Source organism: Meleagris gallopavo, chromosome 3 (genome assembly GCF_905368555.1).
Source record: "Meleagris gallopavo chromosome 3, MGAL_WU_HG_1.1, whole genome shotgun sequence".
In the NCBI taxonomy this organism is placed as follows: domain Eukaryota; kingdom Metazoa; phylum Chordata; class Aves; order Galliformes; family Phasianidae; genus Meleagris; species Meleagris gallopavo.
The window spans coordinates 30,920,607-30,938,932 of record NC_139406.1 but is presented as its reverse complement, the minus strand read 5'-3'; the positions used below and the strand labels follow the sequence as shown (position 1 = coordinate 30,938,932).

General features: G+C 37.0%; 1 protein-coding gene across 8 annotated transcripts in view; it reads left to right on the top strand.

The window, feature by feature from the left end:
- MOCOS (molybdenum cofactor sulfurase) overlaps positions 1–18,326 on the top strand; it is a 273,774-nt gene that overhangs the window by 178,158 nt on the left and 77,290 nt on the right. For all 8 annotated transcript variants that reach the window (XM_085220550.1, XM_085220547.1, XM_085220546.1 and 5 more), the window contains one exon: positions 27–103. In XM_085220550.1, coding sequence (XP_085076676.1) covers positions 27–103 — 77 coding nt within the window. The remainder of the gene's footprint in view (positions 1–26; positions 104–18,326) is intronic.

Genomic DNA, 18,326 nt, shown 5'->3' with positions numbered 1-18,326 from the left:
CTGTGCTGCTTTGTTCCATTCTTCAGGTTTGAAGACGGCACAGTCTCTTTTCTTGATATCATTGCTTTGAAACATGGATTTGATGTTCTGGAAAAACTCACAGGTCAGTTAACGTAACTCTAATAATGAAGACTGAATTTCAGATTTTTACTTGGGACCCAAATATGATTGCATTTTCCCATGGCTGTAGCTTAATTTTCCTTTCTAGATTTATAATCCACATTCATCAATATGAAGATTGGAGTCTTCAGGATAACTGGTTTATTCAGGGGTTGTGTATTTGATCATTCTCAACTTTTTTGGAAAAAAAATGAAGTATCCAGACTGTTCTCCCCAAACACATATGCAAGGCTTGATTACATCAAGTTCTTGCTGTCTGCCTAACTCTTAGAAAGATGCAATAGGAAAATAATAGTAGGATGTAGCTGAGCTACATTCTATTCAGACTTGAGGCAGTAAGAGTTCCTGCTGTGCATGAGGACTGTGCAACTTGACCTCGTACAGCAAAGCAATTTAGTAATAGAGATTTAGAGAGAAATCAAGAAAGAGTTTAGAGAACGCCCTTTGTGATAGGGAATACAATTCCACTGAGTGGATATTTCTTTTCATACAGAAAACTTTTCAAACCTTGTTTTTTCACAGCAGTTATTTTGTCTGTACTTTGACACACTGTACTGGAAAACAGCATTATGTGTTCCAGTGCTGTTACTGTTTGATTCTCTGTTTTTTGTTTGTTTGCTTTTCTTATTTTGTTCTTAATGTGATATAACCTAGCAGTGTAGATCTTAGAGAAATTCCCATTTCTCCCGTGGAAAAGCACATGATTGTAGAATTGTAATACACTTCATGTTTCTTGAAGTGCGGGATGAAAGGAGAAGAAACACCAGTCACAACTCGCAGCAAGGGAAGTTCTGACTTGGTATAAATAAGTGTTTTTTTCAGGATCAGCGCAATCAAATCCTGGAACAGGTGCCCAGAGAAAGCTGTCAAATGTCCATACTTTGAGATGTTCAGAATTTGACTTGACTTGGTTCTGAACAATCTGATGTAGCTTTTCACTTACCTCTGCAGTGAACTGGAGGTTGAAATAGATGACCTTAGGAGGATAAACATGAAGTATTCTATCCTTCTCTAAGTACTGAGGACTACTGCTTCCCTTCAGGCTAAGAATATTGTAATACAGATAGAGGTATACTGAGCTGTGCAAAGTGGGTGACAGACCTTTCCAGTTACTGCTTAGAGTATGTTCTCACAGCAGTCAGCCTGTTGCTATGTGTACAGAGATAACTACAGCTCACATCCTGCCATCTTCATCTCTCCTGTGCTTTGTGAGTTTGACATTCCCTGGTCACAGGAACTTTGTGAAGCCTATGCAAACCTGCTAAATTGTCCCTTTGCAGTAGTCTTCTCCAGGAAGATAACTTATATGGCATGTTTGCTGCATGACTTCATTTCTCTAGGGCAAGTGCAAGTAGACTGGGATTAGGGGCTACTGCAGGCTTTCTAGCTTGCTAGGGAGTCTTCCGATTTTGAACCCCTTTTCTTCAGCTCTGACATGTTTGAGCAACTTTGAACCCTCAACAGTTTGAGCTATAACCTTGCACAGGATCATTGCCTTCAAGACACTCTGTATACCATGTTGACTCCAGGATGCCCTGCTGTGCTTGAGCCTGGCACTGAGGCTTGCTTCCACTTTAAAAGCGTGCAAGGTTAACAAAATATATGTTTCATACTCAAGTATATGCACAGTTAATGTGTATGAATTCTATGAATAATGTTTGAACCTCCCTTCTCCAATGCATTTTTTTAATTTCCTATAAAAAGACATAATAAGAGATCTGAGTCTGGAAAGACACTGACCATGTATTTTTAATGCTGCTAGCGTTTGAGGCAGTTTCTTGTCTTGATTTGTCTGAAGATTTCTAGTTTCTTCCTTATAGAGCAAGATTTTTATGAAGGGTATTTTCTTAGATATTTGTCCATGTGGAAATCAATAGCAGAGTTTTCATGGACTTCAACAGAAGTTTGACTGATCTCCAACCAGTGCAGTTGTTTTGTTTTGTTGTGTCTTGTGTGGAGACCAGCTATCTAAAGTGAACCTGCACTATGCATACCTTCTTGCAAAGCAAAATGCTTTAGAAGAATGTACAATCTTAAGCAAACGCGTTCCTTTTTAAAGGAGGCTAACTGCTTTGATTTAACTTGTAGGAGTATTGGCTGGCACCTCTTCCATTGCTCATCCATCTAAGTACCCATCTCTTGGTACCCATTCCAGCTAAACTACTTGAAAATCTTAATACTAGGCAGAAGGGAATACTTGAACCTGAATAAAGTGGGTAGCAGTGGATAGAAGAGTAGAATACATACATGAATAAAAAGCCTGTTGAGACCTTCTAGTTTTTACTATTTCTTTTAGTTTGCTTTCTCACCATTAGTGACTTTTAGTGATCTAAGTCAAGGGGGTTTTCCACAAAACTTTTGTGAGAGTGGGTGATTTGGGTTTAATTCATTTATTGTTTATGCTATTTTTTGCGTGTGTTCATTTTAAGATTTTTCTGAAGTCTGGCTTGAGTAATAACTTGCTGTCTCCAGTATCTGAAGTACATCAAGTTTTATTTTCTCTAAAACTCATCAATACCTAGATTTAACTAGTTCAAATAGCAAAGTAGATGTATTTATACTATACTGAAGAGAACATGCTGAGTTGTTGTGTTTGTTCATTAATAAAAAATGCACTCAACTATATCAACACCATATTCTTTTCTAGTCTGTCTGAATAGAATCATTAAAAAGCTTTTTATGGCACTCTATCACTTTCAGAATAGCTATGGACTGCTATCTTCTGAATGCTAGAACATTTCTGGGGATATGGTAAAAAGTTTGGTAAGTTTGCCAAAGCAGTGATATATAACAACATCTGTATTAACTTGGCATGGATTTTTTGTGATTTTTTCAGAATATTTTAATTTGTGTATTATGTTATTATGTACTATGTTAACTTCTGTGTTTTTTTTTTCTGACATTGTTTATTGTACAGCTTGGATTTTTACTAAAAAGCAAGGTTTCTCAAAGATGAAAATTTCTATGTCGAAACTACAGAGGTTATTTCAGATCTTCAGACCAATAACACTTTTATAAATAAAGCAATAAAAAAATTAGAAATATTTCCATTTTCCTTTAAGAAATTATTTTTTCCTTGGTGCTTAATAGTAGAAAGATAAAGGGAGATGAGGAAAAAAAAAATACAGGGTAAAGAAGAAGAAACCTACGTTCAGGATAAAATTGAGAAACTAGATAATGTTTGTGACACATATTTGAATTGAAGAACTTATATAGCCTTAGGTATATTTTGGTGGTCTCTAGTCTCATTTTCAAGTGTCACACTGAAAAGCAGAAGTGCCAGCAGTACCTCTTAACCTCTACAAGAAACCATTGCTTTCCAGATAAGTAGGAACATTCAACATCTCCATTCACTCTAAAACTGAAGTGATTATGCTTACATGTATGTGTGTATGTAAGTGTATACATTTGCATATGACATATTTTTTAATTAGAATTTAATCATGCCGAAGTGAACAACCACCATGCAAAAATGGTAGCATGAACTTGTATGGCTATGGTCCCTTCTGGGTTTTTCCATCATTAAATGCATTTTGTCAGCCCATTTGTCAAAGATATTGTAAAGTTTGACTGCAGTGCTGCAGCTTCCTTGGCCTGGGGCCTGCAGAGTAGGTGCAGATAGGTGCAGTGAATCTATTTTTGCTCGACACAACCAGTGCAACAAGGGATGTAGTCCTTTTGGCACTGACTGGACATCATTGAGAATATCGACGCTTTGTAAGTTACTTGATTTCTGTGGAAGGTACACTTCTCCTTTTGAACAAAGATGATTGGCAGTTGCATGTATACAACAAAGCCATCACATGCTGTAGGAACATTTCATAATCAAAAATTACTGCAGATCTGTTTTAATCCACATTATGCTTATGTCTTCCACCTCAGCCGTCAGAGTTTTCAGTGTCAAAATGTGCTGTCAGAGGGGGAATCACTTCTGAATTAGGCTTTCCTGTGACTCCTGGAGTACTTGCTTTGCATTCACTCAGTACCAAAAAGTGATTCTCATTCTGGGTTATAAATAGCCTGGAGCAGAAACAAGGAAGATGAAGAAAATGTTTTTGTTTCTAATCATTCCCTTATGTGTAATAAAGGCATTGCTGAATTCTTCTCAGAATGTAAGGTGACTGGATTGGACCAGTATTTATTGAAGATAGAGAGGAATATCGCTAATGGAAGGTTTCATCATTAGACTGTGCTGAGATAGAAATCTCTTTCTGAGTCTGATATCATCCCATCTAAGTCCTTGACCTGTTTCAACTTCCGTTTAACAACAAGGCATATATCATGCTAAAGTTATATTGTGATGAGTCTGACTAAACTGACTTCCAAAACCTTGTGTCTTCAGAATTTTCAACTTGACCTTAGCTGCTACACCCTTTCATTAGTAAATATTTACCAGTTTAACAAATGAAACAAATGATACACATTTGGAATTATTTTGGGGGTGGTACTTTAGTTATGATGTTTATTCAGGAAACATTTTTTCTTTTCAGAAGAAAATATATGCATTGGAAGAAATCATAAAGTGCAGACGGTTTCTTAAGGATGATAAATTAAATGCCTTTTTAAAAGTCATTGGATGCTTGATTCATCGTTGGAAATAGAAGGTTGTTTTAGCTTTCATAAAGGCAATTATACTGCATGCAGCCAAAAAGAAATACAGTGCAGGATGCTAAATGGTGAGGCTAATTTTGATTTTTAATTTAGCCTATGGAAGTTGGGACTTCTTGAGTTGTCTTCTGTTATATTTTAGTTTTTACCTTCCTTTGGTATTTCAAGGACTGGTTGATGCTAGTAGTGGGATTCTGAGCAGTCTGCTGTTGTTGATACTGCATGGATTCTCAATGTCTCATTTTTAAATACTTATGGCCACACAAATTAACCAGGTTAGGGCCAGAAATTATTTTTCTTCAGTTATCAAATTGGCAAGGATCACTGAACTTTCTTCTGTACTGGCCTATGTGAAAGTGGAAGCTCACAATATACAAAATTGTTCTCTTTTGGAGCAAACCTTCCTTGATGTGAGGGAGAACAAATCACTGATAACGTTTTTGCTTTCTCTATGCCAACCATTTGCCACAAGATGAAATATAATGGAAAAGAAACCTGGGCAATTTGAACAAGTTCCCTCACTTCACTGTTCATGTTTAATACTTTTGGTAACTGCACCTGAAAGATGGACAGGGTTTTTTGCTTCTTTTCTTATGAGAAAAACATGTTTGACAAGTTGACAGTGAGGAGAAGATGCTTCATTCTCCCCTTGAACATGAAAGTATGGATACACTGAAGAGATAGAATTTTAAATTCTAGCTTCAGAAGGAAAACAGTCTTATGGATGTAAGGAGCAGAAAAGAGTTAAAGCCAGAAGATGTTCTGATTCCTAGGTAATTACACTGAATTTATTAAAAATTTCTCCTCTCCTTTATTGGATAGTGAGTTGACTGTTTCTGTTTTCTAATTTCTATCCCCAAATGAACTTGGTTTAGAGAACAAACTAGAAAAAAACTTATTTACTGCTACCAGCCCTTGCTGCTAGCATGTCATGTCAACCCAGTTTTCTTAGTTTTCTTTTGTGAGCTGTCTACTGCAAACTAGACATCATTTGTACCTGAAGGCAGAGCAGAACATTCAGAGCTTGATATCAAAAGCTCTGAAAATGTGAGTTAACAGATGAAATCCTGCCAAGGCTGACTTTGCAGAGTTTAATTTTTATATAAGATTTATCTCTAGAAATAAAAACTGTTTTATATTTTGTTTTTAATGCACATTTGCTAATGTTGACATGGACTCCATCCACAAACTGCCTAATTTGGGAAGAGGCCTAGAAAGAGACCGGAAGTGTCAGTCTTTCCTCAGACCTGTCGAGGGTAACAGAGGAAGAGGTAGCAATGGACAGAAATGTCTTGGGTGGCTTGGTATGCACATTGCACATCTTCAGATACTAAAGACAACCAGATGAAACTTGAGTTATTTTTGCTTTGAAGAGCTCCATGTGCTTCCTCATAAACAAGGATTCACCAATCTCATTTTTCTCACCAGGGAAGCTTTAACCTCATATTACTGGCACCAGAAAAATGCCTTTCCTCTTCCATCCATCTTTATGTGTATAGTTTAATCCCTAGATGAAGAAGAGATTATGCATGTATACTGGGTGTCTTATTGGTTGCGCTTTCATAATGTAGCTGAGAATTTATGTCTGTGGTTGCTGGAACCACCCTGGTGTAGCACTGTTTTGAGATCTCTTTGCTTTTTGGTGTGCTTTATACACCTTAATTTAACTGTTTGGTTTTTGTTTGTTTTTTTTTTTTTTTTTTGCTGTTGTTTTTTTTTTTTTAAAAAAAAAAAGCAATGCAACAAGCTGGAGGAAGAAATAGAAAGAACAGTCTTGTCGTGAGGAATGTGGCAGCTGCTGAACGTCTTTGTGTCCTCAGTTGTGTTGTGTTGTGGGCTGCTGTGCTGTCTTCACTGAAGCCCGCAGATATGTCACTGTCTAGCAAAGGACCAGTGAACTTTGAAGAGCTACTGCTGTGGTTTCAGAGCAGTGGTAAAGTGCACTTGGCCAGTTGTTCCCAAATATAGGCAGTAAAACAGGAGCACTGTCCTTAGTTGTGCATTCTTGTCAACTTTCTTTGTTTTTTTGTCTCCCCGTCCCTGGTTGTTAACATAAAGTGGAGGTCCTCAAGCAGTGGTAGCTATAAATCAAAGTTGCTGATAAGAGAAGCATTTGTCCATGTGTTAGTTCAGTTTCTTTAAGATAATGGTTGGTGATCTAACAAGAATGATAAAATTCTGTGCCTCTTTCTATCACTGAAATCAGGGAGGGATAAAGTAGCATGCAACTTGGAAAGCAAATATTCAGAAACAACATTCAATAAATTGCAATTATTAGTCTATTTCTCTATCTACTTTAGTTCAAAATAAACCATCGTGTTCCTAACCAAAGAATTTTAGTTTGGCTTGGGTATTTTTTTGGACTTTTGGGGGTTATTTTTTTGGTGGTGGTATGTTGTGGGTTCTTTTTGTTTTGTTTTTTTTTCTTACTGTTGTAGAGCTAATTTCTAAACAATTTGTGTATTTTTTCATCACTCTGTATGTGAATTCTATTTATCCTTGACTTAATCTTTGGAGCCTCATTCCTATTCAGATTCTCCTTTAAGCAAGTTTTTACCATTCTGAACACCATCTCTACATTCTACTTTCTTGCAATTCTGTGTACCTTAATGAACGCAGGGTAGTACTGTCTTAGTAATATCTAAGTATGTATCTTAATATATTAGTGCCTAAGATACTAAGTATCTTAGTAATAACTAAGATGATTTATCAGCCTCACATCAGATGGCAACTGTGAAACTAAGTCCTGACCTATTGATGAATCAGAACCTCTACTGAATTATTACCTGCAATTTCACGTTCAAATTTGTGAGAAAAGATTGACTTTCACTGTGAGGACTTAATTTCTGTGGATGCTCTTATAAGTTCTTCCACTGAGATCAGTGGGGCCATGAAAAGAATCCTAATACAATGGCTGGGATGACTTGTGTCACTTGAGCTCCTTTTCTCATTCAAATATAAAATTTACTTGACCTTTGGTAAATCAAATACTACTCTTTAGGGAAGAATGGAGCTTGGAAACTGTTCATAGACACACAGCATAGCTGAGGCTGTCAGGGCCCTCTGGGTCCATCTGGTCCTTCCTGTGCTCTAGCAGGAACAAGCAGAGCAGGGTGCTCAGGCCCATGCCCAGGCAGCTTTTGAAAATCTCCAAGTAAGAAACTCCACAGCCTATGCCAGTACTCTGTTATCTACACAGTATAAGAAGTGTCTCTAGACTTGGAGTTATACTCTGGGTGGGATTTATCTTATGTTGCTGTCAGCATGTGTCTGAGCTGACCATCTAGATTCCTATTGCAATCCATAGAAAGAGGCAGCATTTCTCCAGCTTGATATTTGAGATATTTTGGAAATTTAGGATGAAATGAACTACATCCAGCAATGCCAATTCTTCTCATTGCCTGTTAAGGAGGCTTAGAAGATTAGCTTTGAATGACCTAGGAATTTTTCTTACTTTTACATATATCTCCTGCTAATAATCCATGTGAGGCTTGAAAACTGAATAATCAGATTAGCTGAGGTGGAAATAGTGTTTTGTCACTGGGGCTGGGGGGGAAGAAGGAATGAGGAAGGGGAGTGTAAGTGTTCTCTTTTCCACCTTTCCTTAATGAAGATGAACCAGAAATATGCTAAAGAAATCCTGAGAAGTGTGAAGGCTCAGTTTTTGTGAAATTCTCATCTGGTCTATTCCTCTGAGTGATTTCTGATTTGCAACATGCATTTCATGCTTCAAATCCAAGCTTGTTCAGGTAGATGTTGCTTTCTCTGAGAGGGAAACTTTTATATCCTGACAGCAGACAAACTGTTTTGCAAAAGCAAAAAAAAAAAAATCTATCTCCAGGGTAGGAATGTGCCTGTTATGGAAAAACAGTCAAAAATCTATCCTATATAAAGAGTATTTATGTACAGCTGACTGTCTGTGTTCGTTTTCGTTTCCATCTTACTGCTTAAAGCAGGTTAGTAGGAAAGCTTGATTGACTCTTTTGCATAATAAAAAAAAAAGCTGTTATTGGTGCTGCTGTTAATTTATTAGGAAAGACATGCACGAGAGAGCGCATATTTGCTAATGATTGTAGATGGAATTAAAACAAAGAACCAATATTACAAAATGAGCAAATAAGTGAGTCTTGTGCAACTGTCTGAAAATACAGTCAAGCACATGATATTTATGGAAGGCAAATTTGAAATAATGGATAGATCCTGCCTTTTTTTCATACCGTAGATGCAGAATCTGTTCCCAGTTCTGCTCAAGGTAGCACTGTAAAATCTATCACTTTAAACAAATAAGGTGGGAGAAATTACTATAGCTTACGTCAAAGAGAATGGGTGTAAAACTCTTGTCTACTCTTCAATAAGGGCCTTAGTATTAATAGCAGTCAAGAGCAATGAAACTCTGATCTGCTTGTTCGTAGACTGACCCAGCACTGCTGAGACATGGCTAAAGGAAATCGTGGATAAGTGCTTTCTGTCTTTAATATCTTCCTTCCTAGAAGATCATTTTCTTTCTTGGACATAGTTAGGAAATGATGGAATTCTCCATTTCACTACAAAGTTTTCATTACCATTGCTCATCGATGGAGAACCTATAATGACTGTGGGACCACATTTTTCAAAGAAATTGTGAAGGTTTTTCAGTTACACTTGGACACACACCTTTCAAAGTCTGCCTAAACAGACTGGGGGGTCGGGGTCCTGTTTGTTCTTGGAATACCCTTTTAAAATAGGGGGAAAAAAAACTAGATCTTGCGTAGTGCTCAAGTAGTGTCTCTGTACAGTACTAGCTAAAAAAAAAACAGAGCTGAAACAGAAATGGAAAATAAAATTAGACTTAAATTAATTCCATTAAATCTTCAACAATGTGATATATTGCTAATTAATTTTTGCCATATCCTGATATGCTAACAAGGAAATACAATGTTACCTTGTGGTTGCTAATTTTTTTGACTGATACAAGAGCATTTTTCTTACTAGCATACACCTAGAAAATGAGTCTTGACAGGACGATGAAATACATTTAATTATATGAAGAGGTAGAGCTCTGTGATGAGAGAAGGGACCAGCATTCTGGCATTCACAAAGGAAGGTCTGGCTGGCACCAGGGCGTGCATTTCGGCCATCCCTCTGCATGTGTCCAGGTCTCATTCCAATGTGTGCTGGCTGCCATGGCAAAGGATTACCTTATTTCACTTATTACATTTTTAATTTCGTAGCTATCTGGATCCAGCTGCTTCAGCTCTTCATGCAACACAGAGATTTTATGCTAAATCCAAAGGGGCTAAATTAAAGCAAAAGGAAATTTGCATATTGTGTAAAACTCCACTTGTTCAGCAGATCCAGATTATATGGTGCTAATCACAAACACTAGATAGAGAAAATCCTCTTGAAGTCACCCTGGGGTTAAGTCAACTGCTTTACACTCTTTGACACATACCCATGAAATATGTAATCAAGTCTGTTTGACGTCCTCTCCTAATTACGTGTGTGTATTTTAAGCAGATGCTTTTCCAGCTGATCTGTGCCTTTTCAGATCTTTTCTTCATTATTAATCAGAAAGTCACGCTGTATGTTAGCAGCAAGTGCCAATTACGGGAAACTAATATTAGTTTCTTTGCTTAGAAGCTGTACTATTCCAAGTAAGACGATATAACATGTAGATGTACAGAAAATTTAGGAATCTCTGGATGTTATCCATCAGTGGCATAATTAATTCTATCATGCACTGTGCTATTTCAGACTAAAGTTAAATTTTATTCTTCTGTGTACTGCTTGTTTTTCAGTTTGAGGAAAAATATTAAGGACGTTCTCTGTTGGTATCGTGAATGGGATGTTTGTTTTCATAAAAGGTAGAATTTAAATTATAAAAATACTTTTCCCCCAAGACTCAAGACATTCTTAACTTCTGTCAAGAATATTAATACATAAGCTTAGCGTTTCATGAATTCTTCGTAGTCGGTGAGATAATATCAGGAGGCAAATTTAATATTTAATTAACTTGAGTGTCACTGAGTTCTAAGTAAAACCTATTTTTATTGCGACTGTGTCAGAACAGTCTTCAGAATTGCTAGTGACCTAGTTGGTCTTCCCTCTTTCCTCTGTTTAAAGACACAAACAGCCACTTGTGTTTTGCTGAAGTTTATAGCTGAGTTCCCTTCAGTGCTCCTTTCAGTGTGTTTAGTGGAGACATCTACCGGCCAAATTTTAACTAGCTTCCTCTTGGGTCTAACTAGCTTGGGTCTTCCAAAGCCATTTCTTACATCTCTAGAAAGAGACTTTCTGATGTACGAATGAATATCTAGCAAATTTTGGACACTAAATCTATTCTTCTAATAAGAATGATGATTAATCATTGGATCAACAGATAGAAAATTAATAAAGCAGATGTTTTCCTATTGTCTCACTAGGGTTACTTCTTGTAGTAGTACTTCGTTACTTAACGGTTATTGTACATAGGTTGCTCCAAAAATAATGCCTCCAATTTATTCTTTATTATTATTCCATGGGAAGTACAATAGATACAAAGAGCATAATAACACTATTTGATAACACAGATTTTGTCAAATAGTGTTACTGTGCTCTTTGTATTTTTTGTAGTTTCCATTTGTCATTTAGTTTTATTTTAAGTTTATATGTATTTATAATGGTCATTTCAGGTCTATGCCTGCACATCAGCCAAACCATAATTTGAAGATCCACACATTTACTCACTCGTGTCACATCCCCTACTCACCCATTTCATCTACATTCTTACCCTATTTCCAAGAAAAGAAGCCTCCACAAAGGTTCTCCACTTGTGTACTTGTTTAATCTCAAATGTTGCATTCCTATGGCAACTGGAAAAATATATATTTTTTAATTTTTCTTCCTCTCCTCCTTTTCATTCTTCTTTCTTTTTTCTTGTTATCATTTTTACTTCAAGGAACTTGCAAGTATTTTGTTAAAGCATCTTACCGACTGCACTCAGCAATACCTAATGTAATATGAAGCTGTGATGTGTGTTAGTTGAAATTACTTGCTGCTTTTGGTCTTTCAGCTTGATTGTGTTGTCTCAAGTTGATACTAAAATTTCAGATTATTGTTTTGACAGGTTTTCACCTTTTGTTCACCTTAGTAATCAGAACTCCAAGACACAAAAATTGCTTCCTAGTTTCTTTAAAGCATAAACTTCTAAATAATCTTGAACTTTGGCTACCTTCCTACTGAATGTTTCATAAGGTTTTATATAAAAATGTATTTTTTTAAGTATTAGGCTAATGTCAATGGGATTCACACAAGTATCAACAAAAAAATGGTGCTGAGAGTACTTTTTATAAGATAGTATTTGAATAAAGGCTGCGTTAAGTTTTATAAACTGAGGACACAGAAATCTAATAAAAACTTGGTTTATCCAGTTTATAAAACAAATTCAATACTGTCTTGAAAAGTAAGGATTGCATTAGTAGATTTCTAATTTCAATGAATTTTACCATTAGTTACACAAATTGCAAGGATTAGAAGAGATGAAATATCCAACACAGGTTTTCTCAGCTTAACTGCATGTGTCAGTCAGAGGACAATCATTTTATGCAGTAGGGCAGTCTTGGCATTAAGTCTGCCCAGTTACATGTAGCTGTCTCACTAAGCAAACTAGACTGAGTTATATTCACAAGTGTTGGTCTAAACCTCTTCATAGTAGAAAGATTTTAGCGTAACCACAATGGCATAATCCTTAAGGAATAAAAAGCTATTAATTCTTGAATTGTTCAGTACCACAGTTCTGTGTTTCAGGCATGATATTCTAAGTCAGTGCTCAGTAAAGTAAAAAGCCACATTTCTGAGTTGGCAACATTATGCATCCCTTTTCTAAGGGCCAAAATCATAAGTGTCCCACATTTTGGTCTGCTTGGGCTGCATAAGTAAAGAAGAACTGTCTTCTTCATACAAAATATGTGTATGTGTAACAAAACTTCCTTTTTCTATATAGATATTTAATGCAAACTTAAAAAAAAAAAAGAACAAAAACATAAAACTAGCAGGGTATTTGTTTTTTAAAACTAATGCATTAACATCTGCTTTGATGGAAATGGTTGCAGTTTTTAGTTTGCTAGGTTCTCATCAGAGATTTTTGGTCTAATTATACTCTTCCCGCGCTTCGTTCTCGGAAATAGTTATTCTAAATGTACATACTGCCAAAAAGAAATGAGATGCAAATGTCATGATTGTGAAGCAAGGGATATTTTTCTCTGGCAAGAGAGGTCACTTGCCAAGTGACACAAGTGCTTGTAATGTGCAGTACACACTGATTTCAATTCAAGAGTGTGTGTTTGGTGGGTGTGAGAAGAGGGCTTATCATTCTACTGTACCCTTCCCTCCACAACGTTCCATTGCCAGCTACACAGTCTGTGCTTGAGCTATGGACAGTCAACTCATGAAAAATACTGCTAAAATCACATCATAATGATGTGTTTACGATCTTGTGGGGCTGCATTACTAACTGCCTAGGGCTGCACGCAGCCCTGCACAAGGCAGCAAATATTCATGATCCTGTGGGGTGTCATCATCCGGTATGAACTGTCAGAGTTTGTCAGTAGTAGGATAGCTATGGCAATTGGCACCATCCAACTCCAAAACTTTGGCCAAGATCTTGTGGGTGCTGTTTGAAAAACTACCATTTATGGGTGGATTTTAGATGCATCTTCAAAGTACTGACCTCTAGCAGCAGAGCTAGTTTCACTCCTTGTAGATTGGTAGGAGATCGTATCATAAAAGAACTTGATCACAGAAATTAAAGGGCAAGTCTGGGAGCCAGAATTGCTGGACTGTTTTTGTAAACAAATTTTCATAAGTTTTGGCAACACTCTAGAGTAGTATGATTTTCTTTCCATTTGATGTAAATATATATTGGAGCAAATTGATCTAAAAGAATGAGTAGATGACAGGATAAGTTGAATGTTCACAGGTACACAGTATTTGAGCCTGTCTTGGAACAGAGGCCAATATTGGTGTTTGCTATGAAAACTTTCTGTTTTTTCATATAGGATCTGTAATCACAATGAAAGCAATGATACCCTTCTTGAGAGATGAGATTTTAAGCAATGAAACCCAGCTCTCAAGTAGTAGAGTCTGGAACCAATTCTGAACAACTAGTGTTTTTAAAATGTACCAAAAATCATGTAATGTAAGTAATTGTAGGGGCTCACCATCACGATGCACTGTACCTGAAAGACTGTCTCCACGTCACAGGCAAATGGCAACCAAAAGCAACAGACCACTTCCTTTTCAGAATTCTTCCAGGTGTCTATTTTTAAGATCTTGTCTTTATTTTTCCCTTTTTTCTCATCACATTTGTATCAGTTTTATCTTGTTTATCTTTTTTGAAAACCAGAATCATCTTTGCTCATGGTGGTGTGCTCTCAGATGTTTTTTCAACCTGATTTCATTCAAGTATCATTCGATTTTTACTGTTGTAATTTCTTTGTTCTTTACTGTCTTTATTGATTTGATTTGATGATTTCTTATTGTTGTTGAGATAAATAAATCAAACTTTTAGAGAGACAGTAAAATTGGTTGGATTTTGCTTAATCTGTAGTTCACAAGATGTGCTAATTTATTTTGTCTGATTAAGTGAAGAGATTCCTGTTTCCAGCCATCTACTCCAAATCTTGGCTAGAGTTGATGCCTAGAAGGTGAGTAGTGTGCCATCCTACTCACCTAAGTTACTCCTAACTCTGACTCCATAAATAACAATCATTAAGTGCTTGGACTGGGCTGAATGCTCTAATTCCAGTCCTTACTTCTAGAGTTATAGTTGACAGTGAAAGAGTTTGCCACACCTTTCTTATTGCCCACATTGGCAGTATGCTTTGTAGTCTGACAGAAGCTGCTAAGCAGAGTCTTGAATTTCATATCAATATAATCTACAAAACATAGGTGAAGCCCAAAGGTATTTGCGGTATAAAGTCTTCATAATTTTACATGAAGCTGGGAATAGAAGCTGCATAGGCTTGTATAGTAATATATAAAATATTCAAATGGCACTGTAAAAATCAGCTGTTTCTAATAATTCATAATATTTAATGTATTCTTGATCATCTCACCACTCAAGATCTGTTGAATTGGAGGATATCAGAGATGGGTAGCAGGAGTATTCAGAGGCATAAAAGAGTGCTCACAGGAACAGATTGAAGAAACTGATTGCATATTTTAGGGACCTGTTTCTTATTAATTGTGAAAAAAAAAAAGAAAGAAAAAAAAAAAGAAAGAAAGAATGCTTGAGTCAATTTGAAACCCTGCAGAAACCTAACACAGAATGTGTGTTTTCCCACTCACTTTGTTTTAGAGTGTTTGCCATGTATGAAGTGTTCCTGTTCGTGCAGGTGATTGCCATTCTTAGAACAAATCATCACAAGAAAGGGGAATTAAACCAATGTATAAGAAAAAGGGAAGAAAATGGAAAAGAAACTGTGAGGACAGTCGTTTCTGTGCCACTTGATTCAGTAAGAACAAAACCATTAAAAGGATTAAGGGGCTGTAAGCTGCTATCCTAGTAGCTAATTTGCCATGCACGCGATAGATCAGTGAGGAGACTCTGAGCTAGCCAACAATGATCTGGGCAGTCAAACTGTTGGGTGAATTCAGTTATTGACAAAAACAATGAAGTTCAATCTCCAGAATATCTTTTTCTTGATATGTTTAATTCATGAGGATGTTTGGATTGTGCTCGTGTAATTGTGAAAAACTTAATTATTATCCACTTAAATGGGTTGGCATGTTTCTATTAATCATACTTGCTAAATTATTAAGCCTCTTATTTATCTTCAGCACTAATGCACACAACATGACTAGTGGACATTACAGCGATGAGAAATCTAAAAGGAATTTTTACCCCGTTCAAGAGGTATCAGCTAAGAAAACTGCATAGCTCCATGCATCCATCATGTACTGGTCCTGCAAAAGGCCATCCAACCTTGCTGTTAAATGAACAAGTATTTTCAGTAAGTTAAGGAAGATCTGACCCAACTTTATAAGTCTTCTCATATGAGACACTACTGGGGCATGATGTCTTGCTGCCTGTGCCACATGCTGTCCTGTGACAAAGCTGAGTCTGATGTATTGGGCCACTGCTGGGGAGGGTGGCCGTGATGTTGGGAGATTCAGTAGCCCTTCAGTGGAGCTTCTGTGTTGCACAAGGCTGTCTGTTCCTCTGGAAATCCATTTCCACCATCTCTTTGTGCTCATATTTTCCCAAGTGCAGAAAGCAAGGGAGTCCTAGTTATTTGTTGGAAATGCAATCAATGGGAGCTTGGAGCTACTTTAACAGAACAAAGGAGATCCTCAACTACTGCTAGAAGATCAGAGGGCAGGAAATAAACTGGGTGTTACGACTAGAAAACTGATGTTGAGAAGGGTAAGAGTATAGGAGGCATTTTTTGTTCAGTCACAGTTTTGTTATTTTTTTCAGCAAATCCTAAAGAGAAACCAGTTGTGATTTGATGCTCATAAAATCCAGCAACAATGGGGGACACAGTTAACAGATCACCGGATTTGTGAGGTGAACTAAAAGGTGAACTTAACCCTTGGGTTTTAGTAGCCCAACGTTATTTCTCTATCATCTTTTCTTGTGCTTGTGGTGTTTGATGATAGCTCTACAGGATGAAATAAAGTGTGGTAAGTTTTCTGCCAGTATGGGAACTGCTGGAGGAAGTCTCTGGGAGAGAACAGTGTAAGAACATTTAAACAAAAGGCCAGAGGAAAAAAGGACAAATAACTCCAGTAGAGAATTCAGGTGTGTTTAGTATGAAGTACTGTAGGTAGAGCAGCTGCTGGACAGAATGAAGAATATCAAGATAGATCTGAATAATGCCCGGAAGTGAATTCTGGTGCTATTTCTCTGTGGTCTTATTTACAACATGAAGTCAGATCATCAACTGATGCAAAATGGTTTATGGCCTGGCAGTATTAATGCAATTAGGATGGCTGAGCACTGTTAGGAATCCGTCCATTAAAATATATGCTCATCCCATAAAAACAAGACTGAATTCCCACTGTTGCATTAAGCTTGTCTAAGCACCATATATCATCCAAATGGCCAGCAGTGACTAAGCAGTGTCGTGTTTTAATGAATATTCAAGCACAGATACATCATTTTATTCCTGTTGGCTTTTTAATTTTCTAATGCTCTTTCATGGTCCATGCTTTTGGAAGAGAGAGGGAGACGGTTGCTCTTAGAGGAAGAAAGGCATGTTGCCATTTCATTTCTCAGTACTGAGGTTCATAATGCGATTACCAAAATGTGAATAACAATCAAATAATGTAGAGGCTTATTCCCTATGGATAGCAAAAATAAATTTCAGTCAAATGTTTCCGGCAGAAATCTCAAATTTGTCATGCAAAGTACTTTTCTGCATTCAAACATAATGTATTTATATGAGTCAGAAACATCAAACATTAGGATAAATAGCCAGATTATAAATACAGTCTGCTTATGAAGTGATTGGAATAGAAGTGCAATTAATGAAACTGGCAGAATAGCTATGAAGCAGTGTTAATGCCTTGAGATTTACAGAAAACATACGTATCTGCCTTAAAGGATCGGATGAAGAAGACGCTCAGGGACAGCTTTCTTTTTTTCCCTTTAAAAATCACTGACTACCTTTTTCTTGCCTGTGGCATATATTTGTGTCAGAAGAGAATCAGGAGCAATTTTTAGACTTCTCCAAAGCTTGTATTTAAAAAGGATCTGAAGTCTAGGAGGCCAAGGGAAAGAAATGAGAAGATCAGAAGTATCAGTTACTTTTCTTCAACCCCAAAGACAGTGTAAGACGGTATAATTCAAGAACAACAAAAACAATAAAAAACAGTAGGGAAGGATGGCATATGCCTATGCCTATGTCTGGCAAAAGTGCTACTATGAACTCCTTGTCCCCACTTTCCCAACTCTTCTGACCTGCCAGAATTGTACTGTGAGGTTCTGCTGGTCTTACTTGCACCCAGAAATGCTACTTGATGTCATCATCCATATGGGGAATGGATATAATCTGAGATACCTGGGTTGAATCTGTGTTTGGGCATGAACTGCAAGTTCTAGTAACTGTTTGGGTCCAGTGTAGGTCTGGTGCTGAAGGGGGGAAAAAAGAATGGGATTAAGAATCAGCTGTGAGGTATGTGAACCCTCTGCTTTGGTTTGTATGCATGCAGTTCTTTACTGGGAAGATATTGTGAAGATGTGCATCAGCAGTCTGTCACCAGTGGATTGTTACGTGGATTTTGTCAGTTTTCTGTGTGCATCAGTGAGGGGTGATGGAATGAAACACGTATTTTGCAAGGACCTTGCAGGACTTGTCCCAGCAGTGGCTGCTGAGTGGAATGCCAGGCTCAACTTGCAGCAACTGATGAAGTCACTTGGCATCATTTTCGAGCAGTGAAAAGAGCTGAGATTTAACTCCTTTCCAGGACTCCAGAAACTACCTTTATGAAAATTTGTTGTGGCTGTAATTACTACTGATTTTTTTAGTCATTTTGACTTTTGGCATCAATGTGACTTGAAATCTTTAGTATTATGTTGTGGGTCAATTATGTTGTGAGATGGTGTTCCAAAATAATGTGACAATTTTATCCAGTGT